Source organism: Anser brachyrhynchus (genome assembly GCF_964034855.1).
Source record: "Anser brachyrhynchus genome assembly, chromosome: 1".
NCBI lineage: Eukaryota > Metazoa > Chordata > Aves > Anseriformes > Anatidae > Anser > Anser brachyrhynchus.
In genome coordinates this window covers 203,923,362-203,941,984 of record NC_137694.1, presented here as the reverse complement: position 1 = coordinate 203,941,984, position 18,623 = coordinate 203,923,362, and the positions used below count along the sequence as shown (strand labels likewise).

Genomic DNA, 18,623 nt, shown 5'->3' with positions numbered 1-18,623 from the left:
TTCTAATCCAGGTTCTTTGGTTGGTTGTTTTATAAATCCTGAGTGCAGAGAATGATTTTTTTCCATCGTTCTCACCACTGAAAGTCTCAGTCCTCTTCATGGTCATTTACTGTCTTGCACGTGGAAAACTTCCCTTCTCTGACTTCAATCTTTTCCAAACAGCAGAAATGAAGGCCTCCTAACCTTACAAAGAGTTTTTTTCATTTGACACACTGTCAAGTGTACACATAATTCTCTAGAGAATGAGAGTCCTGTGCTTGTTTTCTTACTTTGTAACTTATCTCCCTCCCTTTGTCATTTATTATCTAAATCTAGGGTGTACTGTGTTATTCATTTCTCAGTAAAATTCCTCTTTGAAAATAAGAAAGTAACACTGTGGTTTATAGCATTCTGAATATTTTACTTGTTCTAAGTAATTAATCAACATAAATTCTCCTTATGAAAATCATCAGCAGTGAGTCACCGTCCTTTATAGAAACAGCTTGGCAGCATTTAGTTCAGAATACTACACTTAGGAGTATTGCTTAGCAGCACAGAGAAATGAGCTCGATACGCACCAGGTACTAGGACAAGATTGTCAGCTGTGGACACAATGAAAGTGGGAGCATGTTGTTTTTCAATAAATTTGAACAAAGTTTTCTTCTGTACTACGAACAAACCCTCAAAAATATTCGTATTAGAATAGCTCCTGTCGTGCATCACATCCCTAGGGCCCAAAGCACGCTGTAAAAAGAGATCAAAACAAACCAAGAAAACAAAGATAGGCTCTGTCCCAAAGAGACAACTGGTAAAGAGAGGCAGGAGACAACTCAGGAGCAATACTGATGAGCACGATGAGTTTCATCCTTTACACAAGTCTTGCAGTACTCTCAGCACGCCAGCAGCCAAGTCGGTAAGTCAGCTCAAAAATATTTGTTATGTTAAAGTAACACTTCTGTGCAAGTAGTTTTCCTCTAGGATGACATTCGTCTCAGAGGTAAAACACAGAGAATCTTTGGCTGAATTCTTATTGTGAGTGACATGGATTAAAAACCCTCACCATAGGACACTGATTTATTGCCTATGGCTCCATTGAAATGTCTGCACAGAAAATCAGGCTACTCCCAACGGGCTGCATAACCCCCAGCTGAGCATGCGGTGCGAATTAGAGAAGCTCACAGCGCCAGCTCTGGCAATAGCTGGGCCTGTTGGGGAAAGATGTGGCTAAGCAGGAAAATCAAGCTATAGCATAACAGACAGCCAAGGAACGCCTCCTCAGAGGAACGGCAGATCTCTCAAACAGACACTATGGATCTGTGGAGTAGGGAGGAGAAGACAGCTTGATGTTCTTTGTAAAAGCAAGAAACAGCCCATTTTTTTGCCTTGCTTCACATAATTGGGATGCATTACCAGCAACAGGATGTATGTAATCAGCATAAATTACTTGTTCATTAGCTACCTAATATGCAACAGTTGCCCCAGAATTAATTGGGTGAACCCGTAAGGGCAGAATAAAAGTAGAGCTGACAAGAACACTATATGAGGTTTTTCCTATTCTTACCACTTACCTCACAGATGCAGCAGACAGACCAGCCTTAACTGCACCTCCAAACGTTTTCTTAGAGACGTTCAAAAAGACAAAGGCTAGAAAAGTGTAATGGTGTGATGCCAACAATGATGCACACGGTTCTCCACACTAAGACCCTCAAAATTAGAATTACAGAATTGGTATAAGCAGGGGAAGATCCTAAAGGGGAAATTGTGGGGCTAGAAAGAGCTTGTATTTCTTTGGTGGAAACATCATCATATGCCTGGAATATAATTTCATGGCATTTACCTGTAACAGGCATATTTCCGCTGAACACTTGTATATATATATTTTGGCTGACCAGACGTAGCTTGTAATGACGCTACATATGTTATAGATCATCTATCTATTTATACTAGCAGGCAACAGAAATTCAGACAGACATTGAAAACCAGCAGTCTAAACAACTGTTAAAAGATAGTTGCTGTTCCAAGCAGGGTATATTTGCATGCTCAGAAATAAAATATTTGAATCCCTGAGGACATTATTCTCATCACTTATTCATTTCTAAAGTAAAAAAAAAAAAAAAAGGCAACACAAGGACCCTTCTTATATCTCAAAGAAACCCAAACTCTTCCACGCAGCACCCTGTGTGTCAGTGGGAGACCAGGGTAATGCAGGTCACGAGGCTGTAAGATGTTTGGGATGGCACTGCACTGAAGGGTATAGGAGGCTCATGGTAAAACTCCATCTCCACGGAGGTCGTACGTCAGTCCTACTACACTCATTCACAAATTTTGGGAATGCACCATGATCCTCTGAATATGACATGCAGTAAATAATAAGTTCAATATGATCTCCATTCCCCCAATAGCTCTCTTTCCATATACATTTTATTGCGAGCACAAAGATACTTCAGCTTTCCAACGCTGCTGCCATGCAAAGTTCACAAGTTGAATTTCATGGTCTGTGGCTGAAGCGTGCAAAATGAGTTTTCAGTTTTACTGCACCAAAGGGAAGTTTTTTTTTCCAGACTGCAGAATGACTGCAGCCAAACAGGGATGTTTAGTTTCTGCCTTGCAGGAAGGACTGAGAAGCACGCACAAAGCATGCTCCTGCCAGCACAGCTCTTCAGGGAGGTCACAGGCTAAAGGTTTACAGAATTTTCCCTAAAATGAGAAAGGAATTAATTCATTGTTTCCATACAGGACAAAAGGTTAAAGAAAGACTCTCAAAGGCCAGGGCTCTGAGGTAAGCTAATGGAGCCTACCAAATATTCGGCAAACTTCCTTCTCTTCTTGAATTATGATAGCACCTTAGGGTGTCTGAGCCAGGGAGGCAAGGGAGGTTGTTCTGGTGGTGGTACTGGCAGAGCAAGTACCTGCCCCAAATAGCTTATAAAGCATAAAAAGTGCTAAGTGGTAGAGGCATGCAGGAAAGCATAAATACGTACCTGCAAGACAAGCAACGATTTTGATATATCAGTAGGCTAACTTGGTAAGGTTGGTTTTGAAAGCTTGTTAGTGTAACAGCTTTGGTGATACTCAGAGGAAGTTCCTTCTAATGTGGGGGGAATGAGGGGAGAAAACAGAAAATATAACAAGGGAACTACCGAGGCTCATGTTGCAGGCTGGTTTGAATGGGGAATCAGTATCTTGACAACAAATAAAAAGAGCCATGCAACGATAATCACCTGTGAATGACTCATACAGCAATGACTGCTTTGATTCACTACAGAAAAGTGGACAAAGAATAGCAGCACGTAGAAAGGCAATGAACAACGCTTAAATGCTTTCGGTTAATTCAGATACAGAATGATAAAAAGCCTGTATGAAATTATAGCTGTGTGAAATTTTCATGTAAGAAAGACCATACAGCAGAGATGCTAAGCAAAAAGCAGTTGGCAACATGCAGACACACTGAGTGCAACCTTTAGAGCGACCCAAGGTACAGGCCAAGCATCAGGAAGGAGGATGCTGCTGCTTACGGGGATCCAGCAAGAAAGTAGGGGACAAAATATCAACTTCTCTACCTTAGGTACACAGGAGCAAGCTAATGGCTAGACACCCCTTAGGATATCCCAGATAAGACTGTATCTGAATTAGGCTAAAACTGTAGTTTGGAGATAAAGGGGAAAAGTTTGGAAAGAAATTTGGGGATGGGGAAATATACGAGAGACACATAGTGACAGTAGTTGCATTTGTAGTTATGGTTAAGATCTCTCAAAGATCAAACAAAAAAGAACAGAGAAAGGAGCAAATGACAGAAGATCCTCCACCAAGAAGCCAACCAGTGAAAAGAAATTAAAAATGTGAAGAGAGAAGTATGAGCGGAAGCAACTAGTCACAGGAGGCAAAGGACTTAAGAAAAAAAGATGCCATGGACTTGTTTAAGGTGGTTGACAATAAGATAGTGGTAAGTAGAACAGATAAAATCCTGACTTTGAACAGCTCCTAAGGAGAGGTCATTAGAAACATTGCTTCCAGCAGTAGAACACTGCATGTATCGGATGGTTATTTAGAGCACAGAGAAATGATGCATTCAAACTTTTATTAAAAATGGAGAAACTCCCACATCACCAGGATCTGGTCCACTAACTTTCAATTCCTAATGTTACAGCCATGCTGTCTGAAAACAAAAACAAAAAACTGGGGGATTTATGCCTTTCCTAAGGGCACAGCTTAGTTGCAACTTGGAGATGGGGAGAAACATGGATGAAAAACACAAGAAAAGCACAGAAAGGGTGCAGTAGAGCCAATGGAATAAAAATAGCCCAGGAGTGAGCAACTCCTGTCCCACGCAAACAGGTCAAACGTGAATGCAAAAACCTTGTGTCAGCCTTGAAACAGCCATAAGGTACGGGGTCTGGCTTAGTCTCTTTTTCTCTGAAGTTCTTCTAGTCCTTGTAAGTAAATTCTTAGCTTTCAAAAGCCTTGCTGAGGAATCTGCCCTGTCCAAAAGCTACACGTCTCTGCGCTGGGCTTTACGTGGAGCCTGCAAATGAGGCAAGAACACCATGCAGGGATGGGTCTGGTAGGAACTGGGACAAGGTCACAAGTGGAGCCAAACCCTCACGTAGCTAATGTCACGGCAGAAGGCAGCCATCAAGAGAGGAGATCCTCTGCAGTTCAGGGTCCCTGCCTCTTTCTTTCTTGCTCTTTTGATTCCTTCTGAATCCTGCACAGCTCATCACTGCGATTCTTAGATCCAGGGCCAAAGCAATTTGAATGCTCGTAACACGCAAGTTATTGAACACTTCTCCCAATAGCACGCATCCTTCTTTATAGTCCCCTCGACTAACATAGGCCCTTCCCAATTCACAACCTATAGGACTGCATATTTTAAAAGGATATTCATCCTGTATTAAAAAAGCATGCCTTAACTGTAGCCAGATGTCAGCTGAACTCTGCAAAAAGCTTTTTCTACCGCTGCCACTTGGTTTACTCTTACATCTGTTGCGTAGCTCAGGAATTAGTAGAATGTAAAATGTTTTATGAATTCCCTCCACTCTCATTCAGTGTTAATATATACAACATGTTTTTCTAAAACCACATGCACACTTTTTCCCATTTCTTTTAATTTATTTGCATAGCTTAACTCCCAAAGCTAACTTGGAAAATTCACAGAAATTGGAGACAAATTCCATCCACCTATATAAAAGTTCAGCCTATTTCTAGTTCTAGGGAAGATCAGCTCCAAAGGGTGAAATCTGACCTTACTGAAGTTAACGGCAAAGCTTTGAGGGGCTTCATTAAAAGCAAGTTTGACCCCAAACTACCCCCAGGACTCTTCCCTCATACCTTTTATTTGTGGTTGAGGCATACTATCCACTTTATATGAATGTGTTTGAATTAGCATTCAGGATGTTAAAGCTCCTTGGACCGTACTTAAGTCTATACATACCGTGATGGCATCACGTTGGAATTATTAGCATCATTTTTTTTCCCCCTTGATGGTTCTTTTTTGCCTGAGACTGAACTTTCCAATTTGTTTTCTCTCTTCCAATCCCAAGAAGTAAGCACAGGTGTCAAATCTACCAAAATAAATACCAAATTATCTTGGTCTTTTATTTTGTGGAAATGAGCAAGAGAAAAATGACAAAGTGCAATTACCATCTTATTCCCTACTGTGCAAAGCCCCAATTGCTTCATATTCTGCACAAATAGTAATTTTTTATATTTATTTTTTGCTAAAGTGATTTGCTAAGTGATCTGACCTGATTCCAATTTTTTCTTTGGTTAGAAAGGTGGTTGTTTGATGCATTGAAGGACAGAGAAAGCAAGTGCTCAGAGCTATTTATAGAGCCCAGACTTAACAAGAAGGGTTATGAAAATCACAGAACAGGAATTTGCTCTTCTGGGTGCTGCATTTCCATCATTCAGATCTCAGACTGTGCTTGCAGCGTGAGCATAAATATACCTCATGTCACCCTCACTCCCTTATTGAGTGGCCACCTCTGGCCAGGAGGGCCACATCTTTTCTGCAAACACAGTGCCCCAGTTAAGACACAGCACCCGCTCAACGCAACAGGACAAAGAGGTTTACTAAACGTGTCTTGCGAATGACACCACAGTGTACACATCCTAGTATGACTGTTTTTTTTCACAACAGTATGACATTGTTGTCTTGTGTTTGGTTTGAGATCCATCACACCACCCCCTCTAGTTTCCTGCAGAACTGCTCTCTGGCTGGGTTTCTTCCCTCATTCTGAGCTTGCGGTGTTAATCATTGCAAATCAACTTTGCATGTATGCTTTTTTCACATAATTTCTCCCGTTTGTGCAAATTATTTTGAATTCTAGTTCTGCCCTCTGATGTGCTCACAGACCCTCCAGAGCTCATTACCATCAGCAAGTGTAATGAGCAAATGCAATGCTCAATTGCTTAACTTCAGAAATCACTGTTAACTCTGAGCCTAAAATATGCAGAAAGTAGTAAAGCCCAGAGAAAAAGAGACCTCTTTTATATCACTGCTAGCATCTGAATTTCTAACAACCTACTCAGAGGAATAATTTCTCAACTTCTGTCTTCTAGCACAGCAAAGTGCATGGGAGCGTGATGGGAGGTTCTTTTAGTTTCAGTATATTCAGGAAAGGGAAGCATTGCTTTCAGTACCAACAGAATTCACATGTTCTCGAGCACCAGCCACCATCAGCATCTGATAAATGCACGTTGCTTAACCCTCCCCAGAGCATGAAGAGCTGGAGAGAGGGGTGGGTAGAGTCAATGGGGAGGCAACACACCTATGGATTCATTTTACTCTATCATTTCTAGGTATTACATCCAAAATATGCAGAGCACAAGTTGTTCAGGCAAACAAAAAATAAGTGTTGGAACTGCCACTACCAGAAACACTGACTACACCTCACATTTCAGGAGCCCTGAAACTCAACTGCATGTTTCAAATAGCAGCAGGTCCCCATAAGAAGGAGAGTTAGCTCAAAGGCTACCACCACAGTACCTCCGCACTGCACTCTTCAGGGGGAACAATGAAGAATTGGAAAAGGCAACATGGAAACTGTAGTTTGCTTTACTTCGCGGGTCAAGATCATTATAAAAGTATAAAAATGAGGTGTTTTTATACTTTTGTAAAAGTATAAAAAACACTGCGCACTTCAGTGCTTTTTTCCACTTCTCCCTCCGTCTCAGGGCTGCCACTGCCGCCTCGTCAGTGCCTGGCTCTAGAAGCACAGCACGGACACATCAGCCCTGGCCTCACCTCCTCAGCCCCACTCCTCCAACCTGTAAGCAAAGCTCTGTGCTACACTCTGATTCAAGCAGAGACTGTTATGGACTGTACTTCTTCCCGGAGTCAAGGTTTACAACCCTATAACCTTCCAAACCCATCTCATGTGACCCCGAATACTGTTTTGACCATTGTATTAAGTTTTAGCTTCAACAATGTCCAGAGTTTCATGGGTTTTATAAACAAATACCAGGTTTTGCAGCTCCACTTCTGAAACTGCCTCACACCGGTGTGCGTGTGTGTGTGAAAGGGCAGCAACAAATATGTTTAGAAGCCTCATTTTATGATGAGTCACAGCAGGATTTTTACTGCACCGAAGTGAGAGACATAGCTAAAACATCTGAATACTTCAGATTTCTGTATGCCGTGGCGTAGGAAGAAATTTGCAAACAAATCAGGTACCTTACCAAACAAAGGACAGAGCTGGGTCAGGGCAGGTCAAATAGCTAAACCTCGCTTTTCAAGCCAAACTGATCTGAATTCAAACCAATGATGTCCAATTCTGTAATTTACAGCTTAGTAGCATCTCCCACTGGAATGTCAAAACAGCAAGTCAATGCCTAGTCCAGTGTTTTCACATTTCCCTAATGGAGCTATTCACACGCTGAACAAAGCCTGAAAGGAAGCAGGGTAGGGGAAAAAAGTATGAATCTCACTAAATATTCAGTATTTAAAATGCAGGTCAGAGAACACAATTGAGTTTAATTAGAAAAATAAAATGGGATCCTGCATGTTAATGCACTTGCTCACTGCTTGGGTTCATTTCAAAGTGTTTCTATTTCTTTGTCCTTGGAGACATTTGTGTTTGTATGTAACAAAGAAGATAAAAAATGACAGGAAATGTTTGTTCTGGGTGTATCTGTGTAAATCTGCTTGCAGCAAAGATGTTATTGCAGCCCTCCATTACAGCACTGAGTTCATGAAACAGGAATGGTTGGACACCCAGTGCCGCACGAACCCTCTTTCCTGGAAAGCCCTTACCAAGTTGCATCCATAGAAAAAATTAAGTTTCCAGTGCACTGGCTTTTGGCTTCTACAATTTCAGAAAATGGTGTGAGAATTAGAGCAGTAATACAGACCTGTGCCACAACATGCCTGGAAATAATTTTTCCTTCGAAAAAAATAAAAATTAAGGAAAACACCACCAAACCAAAACTGAAAAAAGGTTTTTCAGTGCTTGTGGGCCAATTCCCAGCTGTAGTATATAGCAAGTCCGCTGAAATGCACACAAGCAGTCATGGCAGACTTAAAAAATAAAACTACATGTTTTTTATCATTATAATAATATCATTTCCGGAAATCATTCAGTGAAATACTGAAAGGAGAAAGTCCTACGAATGTGAAGCGTATCTACATGAAGCTGATCAACTCCTGTTGATGCTGAGTATGACTATAGCGAAATATATTGAGTAGCTTTCTTATAAAGAATTTTCCCAACCCTCTAGTGCTCTTCACTATTTTCCTTACAAAAATTATCATATGACATAAGCCGGCAATTTTTATAGCTTGGTTTAATACATTTTCTATAATCAATAAATAAGGATCTGTTATGCTTCTGTTTCCTTCAATTTCTGACTTCTTTGGAAAAAGACAGGAAGCAGAAATCACAGCTGCATTAAACACTATGAAATGTAGTCAAGAAATAGTTCAGGCTATTTCAAGCCAGGACTGACCTGAAGGGAAAATATGAGAGGCTGATTCTTAGTATCTGTATGAAAGATTGCCCTCTTTCCTTGACTGAAAACACATTATAAAAAATACACATATGAGTACAAGGAAAAGAAATGAAATAATGACTTGTGGCAAACAGTATCTGTCTAGGTTTGCAACTGATCTGGAAAATAGACCAACAGGAATGGCCTGAAAAAACTGACTGTTTACAAAGTACTCCTGTTTTCCTGTTGCCTGTCTAATTAAAAAGTTTCAATGCTAAACCAATGCATTACTTCTCAAACTTTCCACACGGAGATCTCTGTGTCCTCACCAAGACCTCTCCTGGTTGTCTTCGGCCTTCCTGGCTAGAAAATACCTCTTCTATTTGCACAGTGCAGGAAGGGATGGAGAGTTGGAATCCCAGCGCTCGTGCACACAAAGAATTCAACTGGAATCAAAACAGATTATGAACAGAAGATTGACCATGGAGATACTTGTTATTTCAGCTGAGTGAAATGCAAATATACCAAGAGGCAGCAAACATACTCACATGGACAATAAGCTCATTAGCAGCAAATGTAAATCAGATTTCAGAAGAAACCTTCAAATCCATTTTAAGGAATTACCCACAGATCATAGAATATCCTGAGCTGGAAGGGACCCACAAGGATCATTGAGTCCAACTACTGGCTCCACACAGGACCACCCAAAATCAGACCCTTTGTCTCAGAGCATTGTCCAAACACTTCTTGAACTTGGGCAGCTCGGTGCCGTGACCACTGCCCTGGGGAGCCTGTCCCAGTGCCCGACCACCCTCTCGGTGCAGAACCTTTCCCTAACACCCAGCCTGACCCTCCCCTGTCCCAGCTCCATGCCGTTCCCTCGGGTCCTGTCCCTGTCCCCGGAGAGCAGAGCTCAGCGCCTGCCCCTCCGCTCCCCTCGTGAGGGAGCTGCAGGCCGCCATGAGGCCTCCCCTCAGCCTGCTCTGCTCCTCTAGATATAGACATAAAAATTAAATACACATATCAGAGAAACACATTGTGGTGAACATCAAGAAGAACACGATCTTCACTTCTTCATGACTGCCTCAACCTCAAGAGCAAATGTGAGGCTGGGATATGGACAAGGGATTGTCCTGTTTTGTGTAACAGCCACTTGTATCACGGTCAGCATACAGTCCATGAAAGTCCTAGCTTGTGTTGCTTCATCCTGGAAAAAGCTAGAAACAAGTGCCTGTTTATTGAAATAACTGAAGCCCCAGTTCAATGCATTTGGTCAGCAGTTGCGGTTGGCTCATTCCCCTTGGTATGACCCAACACCTTGGGAGGGTCCATTGCTTGCTGGTGTCCTACCCATGATGAGTACATTGCGGAACCAGCTACAGGGACCTTTCTGAGCGTTACTTTAGAGGACGACTCATCCTAGACAGGACCAGCTGCAGCTAAAGGCTTTCCCATGAAGGTCATTCCTTTCCCACACGGACTGCGCACACTTGAGATGTCTCAGAAAGGACTCGACCAAGGCTTACCACTCTGCTTCCCATCTTCACAGAATCACAGAATTGAAGGGGTTGGAAGGGACCTCGAAAGATCATCAGGTCCAACCCCCCTGACAAAGCAGGTTCCTTAGAGCAAGATCTTCTTCCCCTCATTCTCTCCTGTGGTCACCAACAAATCCCATGCCATTGGAGGAGTCAGCTTGGACACCACAAGGGAAATTCCAAGTGGATTTGCTTAGCTGCTTCCTAGGATGGACTCACAGAGCTGAGGCTCTCTCTAGGCACCCTCATCAGCACACACTGCTCTTCAGAGAAGCAAACTGAAACCTGAGAGAGATGTTAACCACCTCGTTTGGGTCAAGCCTTACCAAAGGGTACTGGCCCAAGCAAAACCAGAATCTGCTTCTACATCCCTCCCCTCCTCATTTATGACTGAGGATTTTATTTGGCTTGCAGATGCCTGTCTGCTTGTACTCTCTCTGTATAAGAGAAGTTCCCCTGCCTGCCCATACTGATGTACAGCTGTGGTTCAGGGCAGATTTCACTCACCAGCAGCACAGCAGGAATTTGATGACTGCATTTTTCTTTCCCAAATGGAAGACAAAAGCTACCAAGTGTTTCTGATGCTTTGAACCTTGCAGACAAACTTAGGAAAAAAGAATCTCATTACTTGGGACATATTTTACCTCCTGCAAAGGGTGAAACAGGCCAAGTGCAGAGAGAGCTTAAAAAAAAAAAAAGGCACAAAAAAAAAAAAAACAGAAAAAAAAAGAAAAAACGGAAAAAAAAATCTACCCCACCCCTGTAAACTCACTCAAGCCTAAAGCATTACCCAGCATTTCCAGAGATCTCCCACTGTGGGGAGCTACAGACCACAGTGCCTTCAACTGACCCAGACTGAAAGAAAACGAGGAGGCTTTAATACAGCAGGTAAGAGCTGGATGTTAGGGTTTCCTCCTGGAGAATGTATAACAAATGCTGTGGTGAACAGGGAGTCAAAAGAGATGCAAACCCACATGCCGGAGCCAAACGGGTCCCCTGAGCAAGCTGCTGGCACATCCAGTATTGCATATCCCCCAGACAGCCTCAGGTAGCTGATGCCCTGGAAGAATGTCAGCTCTTTCCTTCTTCATAAATGCTCCTGGCTCTTTGTGTGCTGCTCCTGATAGCTGAATTCCCTTCCCGACCCCCAGCAGGCGATCGGTTTAGGCATGTGCCCTGAATGGCAGCGTGCTATTCCAGCCAAAACAGGCTTTTTTAAATCATTCACATTGACACCAGGTCGTGAGCAATCGCTAAGAAAAAATGTGCTTGTGTTAAGCTACTGCCTTGGTAGAAAAGCTCATAGCTATAAACAGATGACCCTTTTACACCTAGTAGAGAGCAATGAGAAAGAATAAATAACTGCCAGAGGTACACTTGAATGAAGTGAGATGAAGTAGCACAAGGATTTCAGCATGAGCTGAATGCGTAACAGACAGCTGAACGCAGACACGGCATTTAGGGGTCCCAACAAAAAGCCTTTACAGAAATGAGGGATGGTGAACACAGAAAGCCACAGCGGAGTGGCAGCAAGTCAGCCACAAGCAGAAGTGAAGACGTTGCTCCTTACGATACCTCCAGGGCTGACAGGCATTTGAAGATTTAGCTGGAATATCCACTCACCTACAAGACTCTACAGTGCACGACGACACTGACCTCTCAAAAGGTCAAATTCTTAATAAGCAGCAGAGTGAAGAAAGCACAAGAAACAGCCTGTTTCTCAAATTCCAAGCAGGCCAAATTCGTCCCTGTCAGCAGCAGAGCTGTGTCCGCTGGTACCAGCCTCGGCCCTGCCTGGAGTTGGTGTTGGCTGAATTGGATCCAACAGTTCCAAGAAGGTTTTGTTGGTTCTTACACTCTACCCCCAAACTGCTATTATTTTTCCACCTTTTGGTTTAACAATAACAAAATAAAGACACAGTGCAAAGAACAAAGGCCAAATAAACGAAAGTTGTTCCATCTGATATGGATACTGATGGAGATGATACATACGGAGACCTCATTTTCTGGCAGGAAAGGCTGCTTAAGTTGGTTTGTTTAAATTCAGAATACAGGCCACAGGTATACAAAAAGCATTCACAGATACAGTTGCAAAGGCATTATGATCCCCACAGCTTACCAGGTTGAACAGGTAAGTACTTCAGAAGGTTATACAAGTATAACCTGCAGAAGGTTATACAAGTATAAAATCCTTTTTTCCAGTATGTTCACTGTGTCTGCTGTATTTTCACAGCCAGAGTATATTTGTTGAAAATATGAGACCCTATGATTCAGCAGAAGCACTAATGCTATGCAACACGCATAAAATGAGGCTGAATTTATATCAGTTCCTCCCTTCCATCTGCCATACTGCCTCTCATGTCTATCGCCTGCTCCTACTTCGAAACCTCTCCTTTCCCTCTCTCTGCAGCTGATTTAGGTAGATCAGCTGGTGGCATCAACTTTCTGTACTTTTAGGTGGTTCAGTTTATACAAGTCACAGAAACATGACCTAACGACAAAGCTGCATTTAATTGTTTGCTCATTACTTCAGAGAGAGTAAGCACCTTGAAGCAAAGAGGTTTTTTTCTAAACACCTGCAGAGCGTGTTGGACCACAGCACTGCAGCACCAAAACACTAGCCCTAAGCCTCTCTCAACCACTGTGGGAATGGCTTAGAGCTTTACTGAGTACATATAGCCTAAAATAGGATAACTGCATTCCTGGCAATAGCTGAAGAGCTCTTAAGTAAACAGTTTCAGGGGAAAGTTGGTGAAAGGAGACAACAAACACACATTTCAAATCTCTGGACACTGCTGTCCATGTTTATGATAAGCTGCAGCAATTTTTTTTGCTCTCCTCCTACCACTTCTACAGCCCCGTGTTCAGTTTCCTTGGCTACATTAGCATCGCAGAAGATGCAGTAGGTATTTATCTGTAGGATTGCCCCAAAGTCAGGAAATATTAGCATAAAAGCATGCACAAACTTCTCATTAATTTCAGTAGAATTGAAATCATGCTGACATGAGGCCACAGTTTACATCTTGGTCTGGTTCTAACTAGTGCAAGTGGTTTTTCTTCCATAATTGTATACAGGCACATACACAGCTGTGGAAGTGGATGTGGATAGGAAATATGCTAACTGTAAAACTCTTTAAGAGAAAAAATGGTTGGTTAATAATCATTTATCTCTCAATAGCAATAGGTATTTTAGCCTAGGCTTTAGATGAAAATCAAGAGTATGAAGATATTAGAGATTTATTACCTTTTGCTGTTAAAGGAGTTAAACTTTCTGTGTCCTATACATTAAAACAAAAACAAAACAAACAAACTGGTACATTTTCATATAAAATGTGCATGGCCAGAATGGATGGCAAATACAGTGGCAACTCACAGACGAGACAGAGTCCAGACACCAGAGTGACACTGTGAATCTTCTAGATTTTAAAGTCCCTGTAGGAACTGCCTTCCTGCAGATTCCGAGTGCTACTCTAATATAAATGTAGCATTCACAGTGCATATCGAGCTTCTGTATTTTCATCTGCAAAAGGAAACAAACTGTGGAATTGGCAGAACATAATCTTCTTATGCCTTTAGGAGAACACACTCAAATGCAACAAAACAATCCATGGTTGCTGTAACAGCAAAATCCCCAAAGGAATACAAAGGGAGGGTGGGCAGATGGGGGGAGTAATTTAGGATGGGACTCAATGCCAAATCTGTCAGATATGTTACTATACTGCGTGTGAAGTATGAAATGTTTGCAGCAAGCTCCACAGGATAAATCCAAAGACATTTGAGCGCATTTAAACATCCTGGGTCTTCTGAAGGCTGTAAACAGGAAAAATCAGCTTAAAGCCAGAAAAGATATGGTAACAGAGGAACACAGTGCAGAGGATGTTACACAAGGTCAGCAAGGCTTGGAGGCTTGGAGAAGCCCAGCCTAGAAGCAGCAGGGAGGAATGGTACCCTCCCAGAGCCCGGATGCAAAGGGAAGAAAGATATACATTTTCAACACATATTTAATGCAAGTCCTAAAGCAGAATTCCTTTTGGAAAATACTCAGACAAGAAGCCTAAAATAACAGACAAAGGAGGAAATATCATCCCATCTACAGAAGGCCAAGTCTCACCCCAAGCGACTTCATGGTCCTGCAGTTACCTCAGGTAACAGAGATGACAGACAGCTCTTTAGCAAAACTGCAAGGTCAGCTGCTTTGCACCAAGACACAGGCACTGAAAAGGAAGGATGTTTGCTAAATACTCTCTACAAGTACATTTTTTTATGGTTTTCTTTTGTAGCTATTCATAGTACATTGCAATCACAATTTATGATTATTCTATCTAACCTGATCTAGCGAAAAATGTCCCTGCCCATGGCAGGGGGATTGGACTAGGTAATCTTGGGAGGTTCTGTCCAACCCAAACCATTCTATGATTCTATGAAGAATCTCATCTGGCCAATCTAATTCTTACCATTTATTTTCATCTGGTAAAAAAGCTATCTCCCAGTGACTTGACAGTCACAGGGCACCTTTGGAAGTAGCAGTTCATTAAACAGAGTGAAATGTCAAATACTCTCAGACATAAATTAACTAGTTCTTTAAAGCTGGAGATAAGCTTTGTACCTTCCTGCAAACAGCTGCTTTAGGGGCTGGTGAGACAACAAACTTCTTCAGGTCTCCTCAGTGAGTGACAAACCATGGCCTAAAGGCAAAGAGCAGGAGTCTGAAATCAGCTACTGACCCTGAAAACACTGTCTCATTCCATCATTCAGAAATTAATATGTTTAAACTAAATGTCCTGGGAAGAAAAAGTCATTTGAAGGACAGTTTTAAAAGTGCGTTTTTTCAGAACTTTGGGCTCGTTTTTAAATCACTTGCTAGGCATCTTATAAAATTACCCACTTTTACAGTTTACTTTTTTTTTTTTTACAGTTTACAGTTTACTTTTACTTTAAAATTACCCACCATTACAGAGGTAGTGCACTACTGAGTCTAAAAGTTGGTGTGTGCTTCAGAGACCTAAGTCTACTCAAGAGCCTCTACTAGTATTTTAATGACAAGCGCATTGCCCTGAGACAAGACAAACATTTCTTTGCCAAGTGCAAGCAACCTTCACATTCTGACTGCAAAATTTCATTTTTTAGCATTTTTCATGGTTTTCAAACACAAGCGTTTGTAATTATTTTATTATCTACATCAACACTTTAGTATATAAATTAAAATTAATTAGTTAAGCTCAGGATCTTGCCTAGCAGCATTTCCTGTTCAGTGATTCACATCAGCGTGGGCTGATCCTTATTGGAATGCCTGAAATCTTTAATTGTGTTGCACGTGAACACAACAGGATCTTATGTTCATGGCAGTGATTTAACGTCCACTCCCCTTTAATGAAGTAAGTCTTTGAAGTGATCCACGGAGAAAAAGATAACAGTCCTAATACTTTGGACAATACAGCTTAAGGGAGTCCCTTTACTGATCAGCATAAGCCCCGATACTTCTGCAACAACTCTCATAGCAAATAAATGTCAGCAACAGTTGGGCTTGTTTGGAAATGAGTTCTGCTCTCCTTCTGGCAACAAACAGCTTAGGGACCAGTTTTTTTCTTGAAATAGTGAGCTTGCTTCTCAACAGATTTTGATACCACTTACCAGCAACACCTGGAGCAACTCCACTAACATTAATAGCATAACAACAGGGTAAAATCAGGCTAAGTGAAAATATATACTCAGGACCACAGACATTAAAAGTTTTGTGTCTATTTATAGGAGATCCAAGCTTGGCCTGGTTGATCTAACTCTCATGTGTATTCATAAAAAGCAAGTAGGTACAATGCAGGAGATGAACAATGTGAACTTGAAAGAGAATGTGCACTGAAATATTTTTGGCTGCTTCTAATCTCATCATCTCTTATTTACCCAGTGAATGCAAATTGCTTTAATATTATTTTTCCCTCAATACCAATAAACTTGAAAATGCCTTTACTCACTTAAGCACGTCCTTCTTCTCTGCCAGGTTTATAACACCCTTTAGAAGAATACAAATGATCTGCAGGCTGTACCGTATACCTGCATGAAAGAGCACAACTTTACTGTTCTCGCATTCCAATCCAAATGAACCCAAATCTGCTGCAGTCTGGAAACTAAGAGGGGCCATTTAATCAGTAACGAATACGGCCACAGGCTCCTGAACTGGAACTACACTATTTCTGGCCGGTACCTAAGCAGGTAAACTCAAGACTCTCTAGACACATTTGTTTAGATACAATGTGTGTCTACCAAATAAAAAAAAGAAAAAGAAAAAAAAGAAAAAGAAAAAAAAGAAGAAGAACAGTCAGATATTCAGTTGGTGAAAATATTCAACTGGAAACCTGGAAACTCCTGAAAGCAAAGTCTTCTTGAACATTATTAATAGCAGGAACAAGGTAATTCTTCCATCAGCACCTTAACTCTCGGGATCCACTCCAGTTTGCCATCTCGTTGTAAGAGCAGTAATCTGGTGTGCAGCAGATCCGAGTTCAGTTTGCTAGGTACGACAACAAATTCCTTGATGAGGCACTTAGACCATTTTCAAAATTGTCAGTAATTTTGAGTGCCTATTTTGAAACACTCTGTGTCTGAATTTTAGATACTTTTCAGGAAGCTCAGAAGATGGCAAGGACTTCAAAAGCAAACTGAAAACAGAAAGACCAAAACCAAACAAATAAACCCACACCATGTCAATTTAGGGGCATGGAAAACTTGTGACTTTTCATCTCCCTGTTTTAATTCCGGGGGAGGGGGGGGGGGGGTGGTTCTTCCAAGAAGTAATCCATGAAAATTGTATTCTGCATTTCACAGATGCTGGGAAAACAAAAATTATCTTTGCCCATCCTTTCCATGTCACTCACAATTCTGTCAACGGAATAGTCCCAGTTGGGTCAATTGCTCCTTATGTGGAAGCCATTCTTCCCCCTGATCGTCCTTACTGCCCTTCTCTGGACCTCTGCCAGGCATCCCTTTGTGCAGGGCATTTATGAGCAAGCAGAACAGGGCAGATCTCAGCACAGATCCCTCCGTAACTTCACTGGCAACTTCTCTTCATTCACTCCAAGACTTTGTTTCGTATTTCGTTAATTACTGACATAGAGACACATGGATATTTCCTGCTCTATCACTGCTGCTTTGTCTCCTAAAAAATCTTTGTGGAGGGCAGCATCAAAAATCTATCAAAATCCAATTAGACTGTATCAACCAAACCACATTTCCCTTCTTATTTGTGATCCCTTCAGTGATTTACAAACCATGAGGTTTTCTAAATATGCCTTTAGAGATGCCATACAGACTCTTCCCCAGCAGATTTTATTTGTCCAAGCATCTACTCATTCCATCCTTTATTAGACAGTCCCTGCTAATTTGCTGATGCAGGTGTTGCAGGCCTGTAGCTCCCCATGTTTCCGTGGAATCTTTTTACAATGGGCATCTGTTGTCTTCAGATACTGCGAAAGATTTAAGCGACAATAAGTATTAATGTAAGCAATGCAGCTACTTAATCCGAAATTTCCCTACAGCTCACAGTTGAACACCATCACAATTGCAGGATCTACTGTATCATAACTTCTTCCATAGTAACTTCAATGTTGGACATTTTTTCTCCTGAATTTACCCCAGAAAACTCTACAGCACCTGTTTCTCCCCTGTTTCTTCTATAATGAATAGCAGTAAAAATAATTCAATTGGCTTCCCTGCAGTTGGGTGCCTATCATCTCCAACAGCTTCTTTTTAAACTGAGGTCGTCAACTGACCCTAAAGACTCTCGGGCTGGCTTTTGCTCTTGATATGTTTGAATAATTTTGTACTAGTTTTGAATCCTTTAGCTAATTGTTCCTTCTTTTTTTTTTTTTTTTTTTTTTTTGCTTTACATTCATGTATCTCTTCCGCAAGATATTACGATTTATTCCATTTTTATTCTTTGGATACAATTTCAGCTTTTCAAAGACTGCCTTCCCATCTTTTCATAACCTAAGTTACTTTGCTGTTCAGCCATACCTGCTGCCTTTGACCATTTTCCAAGCATTTCTTAAGAGGTGATTTATACCAGTGATTCTGGTGTGGTAGTGTTCAGCATCCCCATATCTCCTGTAAGGATTTAATTCTCTTAAAAGCCCTTTTTGACATCCTTTTATCAATTTTCCTCACACACATAGTTAACCTTATAAA

General features: G+C 41.5%; 1 protein-coding gene and 1 long non-coding RNA gene across 4 annotated transcripts in view; one reads left to right on the top strand and one right to left on the bottom strand.

Annotated features, from left to right (window-relative positions):
* LOC308183180 overlaps nt 1-18,623 on the top strand; it is a 441,868-nt gene that overhangs the window by 238,122 nt on the left and 185,123 nt on the right. The window lies entirely within an intron of this gene.
* The window catches only part of ME3 (malic enzyme 3), a 124,623-nt gene that overhangs the window by 75,532 nt on the left and 30,468 nt on the right, over nt 1-18,623 (bottom strand). Inside the window, exon 1 of one of the 3 annotated variants that reach the window (XM_080575203.1) lies at nt 14,557-14,586. The exons of the other annotated variants lie outside the window; for them this stretch is intronic. Within the exon in view, the coding sequence (XP_080431329.1) occupies nt 14,557-14,571 (15 nt within the window). The 5' untranslated portion in view covers nt 14,572-14,586. Of the gene's footprint in view, nt 1-14,556; nt 14,587-18,623 lie in introns of those variants that run through there. 3 annotated transcript variants of the gene reach the window in all.